The sequence below is a fragment of the Salvelinus namaycush genome, chromosome 32, assembly GCF_016432855.1.
Source record: "Salvelinus namaycush isolate Seneca chromosome 32, SaNama_1.0, whole genome shotgun sequence".
In the NCBI taxonomy this organism is placed as follows: Eukaryota; Metazoa; Chordata; class Actinopteri; order Salmoniformes; family Salmonidae; genus Salvelinus; species Salvelinus namaycush.
Genome location: NC_052338.1, coordinates 18,585,636 through 18,591,739, shown reverse-complemented (window position 1 = coordinate 18,591,739; position 6,104 = coordinate 18,585,636). Strand labels below are relative to the sequence as shown.

Here is a 6,104-nt window from a genome sequence, read left to right as displayed (position 1 = left end):
TTTACAATGGTGTTTGTTCTTCACTGGTTGCCCTTTTCTTGTGGCAACAGGTCACAAATCTTTCTGCTGTGATGGCACACTGTGGTATTTCACCCAATAGATATGAGTTTATCAAAATTGGATTTGTTTTCAAATTCTTTGTGCGTCTGTGTAATCTGAGAAAGTATGTGTCTCTTATATGGTCATACATTTGCCAGGTTAGGAAGTGCAGCTCATTTTCCACCTCATTTTCTGGGCAGTGTGTACATAGCCTGTCTTCTCTTGAGAGCCAGGTCTGACTATGGCAGCCTCTCTCAATAGCAAGGCTATGGTCACTGTCTGTACATAGTCAAAGCTTTCCTTAATCTTGGGTCAGTTACAGCGGGCATTCTGCCACTCTCTCCATTGAATATAGGCGGTTGACTTCGACAACCCTCGTCGAATATTTAAAAAGTAACAATTAAATGTATCCACAAATCCAAAGAAAGGATAGGTGGCGCTAGACAGCCCGCCGAAACGCTTTATGGACAACGACTCCCATTGTTAGGGCGTCGACACTAGTATCTTGTCAGTATATCCATAATCTTTGGCACCACCGAGTTTCATTCGCTAGTGATAGAGAAGCAATATTTCACAGCGCCACCAGTAGGTTTGTCACACAATTGTAGTCTCTTGTGAGTAAAAAAAGCAATTGATAGTGAAATAATAATTTAGTTTAATGAATAGGATAAGTATTACATAATTATATGTTTTCTCAATAAATTGCTTGAAAAATGTAATTAAAAAATGTAGCTAAAGAAGGTACAGTGACCTACAAAATGTTTACAGCAGTCTTGGATTTAATACTATTATATAATATAAATATATAAATATATATTTTCTTGCTGATAATGTAATGATTGTATAACTTTTATTGATAATGACTGAAATATGCATTCTCCACCAATCAGAGCTACGCCGGTGTATGACGTGTGGGCGGTTTTTCTTCTTCTAGAAACGTTCCTACGCTTGCGTGAGGCGTGTTGCTGCTGGACAAGGACATTGGGAAATGGAATGACATTTGTGTAACGTTTGATAACTTCCAATTTCGTAACATTACGTGGGAAATCAAAAGTAAAGTACATGACTTTGAGGATTATCATCTGGTCCTTTCTAAACTGACTCATCGCAATTGCTATCCAATTCGCTTCTGACACAGGTAACATGCTAGCTACTAAGTTAGCTAACCCAATGTTGTGCTGACATGTGATCTAGTTGCTAGCTTATCAACTAACAAGTTAGCGAGTTGTAGAACGTTGGCGTGCGTTTTACAACTACATGGAGGGGTCCCTATATTCGACAATCAATTATGTATTTCCATACATAACATCAAAGTTGATGCATGGTTCACTTGTTTCTGGTTGTGTCTGTAAGATTGTGTTAATCGTCCAACCAATCCACTCGGCTACCAAAGGTTGAATGTCAGTTCACGTTTAATAAAGTCTAGAATGTGAAATGTTACATAGTATAATATTGTAGCTGCCAGAAAAACTGAATGCAGTTTATTGTGCCTCTGCAATCATTAGTAAATATCGGTTGTCTTAATGACAAACAGTACGCTGCAGCGTTAGGTATGTACGGTTTTTCTATGTCATGTATCAACATCACGGTTCTAAAGTTATTGAAGAAACATCACGATATTCACTACTGTAGTTATCGAGTTAAAATGTACCAAATTACTGTGTTATTGGAAAGACGAGACGTCTGAGTATCAATTACGATCTCGTGGTTTGCTGTTTCCACAACTCACTGTCATGGGCAGTGTTGCCAACTCCTCAGTAAGGAAAGTAGGTATTGGCTGTCCTAGAAGTCGCTAAATGATGTTATCACCTAATTTGCATAATAGGCCATCTGCATGTAATTGTGATGGACGCTGTAGGAGAGAGGAATAACGTCGTGGGAGAGACAAAAAGTGAGTAAAAAACACCCTAAATATGTTTAGAACTACAAATTAACTTATGTCGATTCTTGTTTTTTTTTATGTCACAATTCCAACCCTCCTTTATCCGGGCTTGGGACCGGCAAAAGAGACACTATGGCGGAGATACTTCGTTTATTTTTTTTATTTTTTTCTTATTTTTTTTTTAGTTTTTTTTACATTTACATCCCGCCCTGAATGTAAGACAGGGTGGGGATCAGCCAGCTGCGGCTTCCCGCATGGGCAATTCATTTGCAGTCTGGACTCGGAGGGGTGAACATCTCCTGCTCTGACTGCAGCTGGGAGGGACTGCTGCGTGAGGACTGGGGCCTGTGAGTGCTTTGGGGTGGGGCCCACGGCAGCACCTGCTGCTTGTTGAGAAGAGTAAGAACAATACGTGCTTTCAAGTCAGTGTCTCTAATAACACCAGAAAAAGTCGCTAGATTTGTCGCTAGTCACTTTTTTGAAAATGTGTCGCTAGAGGGGTCTGAATACTCGCTAAATATAGCGACAAAGTCGCTAAGTTGGCAACAGTGGTCATTTTTTCGCGCTCTATAAAGATCTTTCAAGTGGGGTGGGTCAAACTTTAAAGTAAAAGAGGACCGACATGCTTCAAATCTATTGCTCCTAGATGAGCACTTCAAGGCTGTGTTGTGTTGCTTTTATGGTAATTTGGCAAAAAGTTTAAAAGGAAACTTAGGAAAATTCAGTCAAATACTGAATTTGAAAGTTGAGCCACTCAAACTCCAGGGACATTTAAAAATGTCTTGAATCATTCCCACCTCATTGAAGTTCTCTTCCATATGGCAATATCTCAAAATAATTTTGAGTATTTGAAAACAAAACCCATCTGTGAAATTTCATGGATGCTAGATCTGACCTTCGTCATGGTATAGGCATGTATGTGTTATGCGTACCGTATGTATACCTGTCTGGCATAGCAGTGAATGCCAGTAGTATCACGGTCACATGGGTCTGGATTTACAGCCTAGCAACCTATGCATGAACTCACAACTGTTCCTTGAGGAGCCTACACATTCACACACCAGACCATATGATCATATGGACATATCATTGAGATGGTCTAAAAATAACTGTTCACCCTCAACTGCCCCCCCCCCCTTATCTAGGTTTCTTAGTTGGGATTGAGAGGGGACCAAGAAGATAAAGAGCTGGTCCTTCCTTTGGGTGGCATGGTGGTCTGGTGACTGTCTGGGGTGTCCCCTGGTGACTGGGGTTACACCCTACCCCCTGTCGTGAATGGCTGCATGTAGAGGGGCCCTCGCCATGTGGGCGGGGTGTGTGAGGAGCCATGGCAACAGGCTACCAGTCAAGCAACAGTGCTGGAGTCTTGCACAGGTATTGTCTCGACAGACAGGCCTACATTAATTATTTGAATAAACGCAAGGCTGGATCCAAGTCTGGGACCAGGCTATATAAGAGCACCTTATGGAAAATCTTTACTTGTCCTATGTGAATTTGCAGGCGCTGGATGTGCAGTGGAGTGGACAGATTCGGCCTCTCAGCAGCACGTCATGGGCCCTGGTTCCCCCCAACAGTCTGAGGTACCAGAACATCAAGCAGCCGTCCCTGTCACACCCCTTCCACCATGCCAGCCACATCCAGAGGGCCCCGGGCCTGGACGAGGACTGGGAAGAGACTGTCAGCCTGTGTGTGCTGGTGCGGACTGTCCCTGGGGAGTGTGATGACCAGCACACCCTGGTGGAGGTGCCTCTGTTTGGGCAGACTAAACTAAGTGAGATCCTGGCTCCGAGAGGAGTCGGTAGGCCCGTGGAGTTCCTCTTCCCCATGACCACTGTGGATGGGAGCCGAGAGGACGACATCAGTGTTGGGAAGATGAATGAGGGAGAATGGCTGCATGATGATGCAGAAAAGAGGGAGAGAGGATCGTTCCGAAGCCTGTTTGAGATGGAAGGATGTCCTGCTCCATTTATGTATGGATCCAGGTTTTACTGCTTCCACTGTCCTGGAATGGAGCCGTTGCCTGGTTACGGGGACAAATCGGGCAATATGATTGGACTAGAGAAAGAGTTGTCGCTGTTCCACACCTCTCTGTATAGTAGCTACACGGAGAGAGAGACAGTGGAGGGGGCACACAGCGACAAAGAGAGGGAGGATGAGGAGAAACTGGCCTTGATGTATGAAAAGCTGAGGATTGAGGTAAGAGGGGTTTGTTTATTAGGAGAATGCTGTTTGATGGCATACACTGCTATTTAGTTATTAGTATTGATTATCATTTGTTTGATTTTCAGCTTCCTAGTTTTTTTGTGAAGAGTCATGACTACACCATGTACACAAATGATATCGAGTTCGTCAACTGTATTCTAAATACCAAGACCAGGTAAATGCTACATTCTGGCTACTCAATAGCAGTTCACTTCCTGAATTGAAATGGAATTGACCCGAACCCTGATATTTATACATATGTAACTACACACATTTCCACCCCCATTATAGGTCTATATTATAATACAGTTATACTGTCTCTATCCTCTAGGGGCAGAGTTCTGTACCAGCTGAGCCTGTCTCTGTGGAGGCTGCTGTGTCTCTGTTACTATGCTGAGGCCCGGTTAGAGGTATTGAAACTGACTAAGCACCCAGAGGACAGGACCATCAAGGCCAGGTGGAGGGTCAGAGGACTGCCCTTCCTCTCTCTTCTGCTGAGATTCTACCGCAAGGACAAAACTGACCTCTACAGGTACAGAAACCTGACTGGGATCTCTTCATCTTTACAATGTTCAGATAGAAATGTATTGATTTGGAATGGATAGTGTTTCTGGTCAGTGTTCCTCTTCATTGTTAATTATTTTTGATCATTCATACTCTAGTAAACACAGTCTTTCAACAGGTCATATGATGCGTTCTCCACCTTCTACCTTGGCCATGATGGACTCATACACTGTCACAAAGTGGAAAAAGTGAGTGGCCCTGTTGTGTACTGTCTCCTCTGACTCTGAAATGGACATGCCTACAAATTGCTAAGAAATATAATCAGATTCTCTGCCTTGCCTAAACTGATCACGTCAAACTTGCTGAGTATTGTTTTCCCGTCTTCCTCCAGATGATGAAGGCCCAGCCGCCCATCCTGCCCAGGGTGACCACTCTGTTAGCGGGGGCCCTTGTGGCCCTGGGGGTCCAGGAGCGCCGGCCAGCCCTCAACCTCCTGCCCCCCCTGCTCTCCTCCCTCCGACAGAGCCGAGACGGAGAGAAAGGAGGGTCTAGAGGAAGGAGCATGTGTGTACCATGAGAGGAGTAACACGCACAGAGAGGGAAACATGCAATCAATGTTGTCCAGGTTATCCCTGATCACCCGTACACCCGTACAATCTCCCCCTATTGTACGCCTCCTCTGGAAAAATAACTAAATTAAAATAAACCTTTCCAAACCCATTCTCTCTTTGGACTCCCACAGCATTAGAAAGCCGCTAATATTTTAGTTCATATGCAATCCAGAACTTCAGTTTATCCAATAAGTTGAGTTGGTACCTTGATCAGTACCTTGTTAACGCACAAACAAATGATCGCACAGCACTGAGTGACTGCTTGTGGGATGTTGAACCTCTCTTTGGGCCTATACGCTCACCATGCACATACTTTTCTGAGCAGCAGGCTATCTGCTAAATGGCGTATATTATTGGACAAACCTATTTTCATTACATGACGACACTGTTAAATGCTGAAAATTTTAAAGAAATGCAAGATTATATTGGAATCAGTCATTTTGTGTTTCATGTGTCCTCAGCCTGTGGGGCATTCAAGTGTGCCTGGGAACTGGGCACACATTTGTCACTGGTTTCTGTTGAATACAGTTGTCACTGGTGAATGCATTCTTGATGTAACAGTTTGTACACAGCCCAAGAAACCCTTTATTGAGGCCAGGGGGTCTTAATATGGAGAGGTTAGACCCCATTCCATATAGCCAGTTGAAGTTGTCTTATCTATGGCCTGCCATGACTCAATGTGGGCCTTGTTCTAACAGACCCTCTGATCTCTATGTGCCAGTGGAAAGTCACCGAGATAGCATCCATGTGGCATAAAGCAACCTAATACTAATGTATGATGTTGTCGGTCTCTGTCCCTGTACAAACTTATTTTGAAGTGTACATGTCAATCTCATAAAACTCTTATTTTGAAGAGCCTTAAATCT

At 43.6% G+C, this 6,104-nt stretch overlaps 1 protein-coding gene across 3 annotated transcripts; it reads left to right on the top strand.

Moving 5' to 3' along the window:
• The first annotated feature begins 984 nt into the window (after positions 1-984).
• Positions 985-6,096, top strand: LOC120026883. Of its 3 annotated transcripts, none has more exons than XM_038971613.1 (7): positions 985-1,177; positions 3,067-3,295; positions 3,422-4,117; positions 4,210-4,298; positions 4,455-4,655; positions 4,806-4,875; positions 5,019-6,096. In XM_038971613.1, exons 2-7 carry the CDS (start codon positions 3,197-3,199, stop codon positions 5,202-5,204), a joined length of 1,341 nt encoding a protein of 446 aa, XP_038827541.1. In that variant the 5' UTR covers positions 985-1,177; positions 3,067-3,196; the 3' UTR covers positions 5,205-6,096. The 3 variants fall into 3 exon arrangements, with proteins under 3 accessions (XP_038827541.1, XP_038827542.1, XP_038827543.1); XM_038971615.1 differs by lacking the exon at positions 985-1,177 and adding an exon at positions 2,304-2,320; XM_038971614.1 differs by lacking the exon at positions 985-1,177 and having other exon boundaries at positions 1,937-3,295.
• The last annotated feature ends 8 nt before the right edge of the window (positions 6,097-6,104 follow it).

Bases quoted from the DNA above. Each gene is read 5' to 3' on its own strand.
- LOC120026883 (XM_038971613.1), top strand. From the start codon at position 3,197: ATGGCTGCATGTAGAGGGGCCCTCGCCATGTGGGCGGGGTGTGTGAGG. The intron at 4,299-4,454 runs GTAAATGCTACA...TCTATCCTCTAG, and splicing joins ATTCTAAATACCAAGACCAG to GGGCAGAGTTCTGTACCAGC. The intron at 4,656-4,805 runs GTACAGAAACCT...GTCTTTCAACAG, and splicing joins GACAAAACTGACCTCTACAG to GTCATATGATGCGTTCTCCA.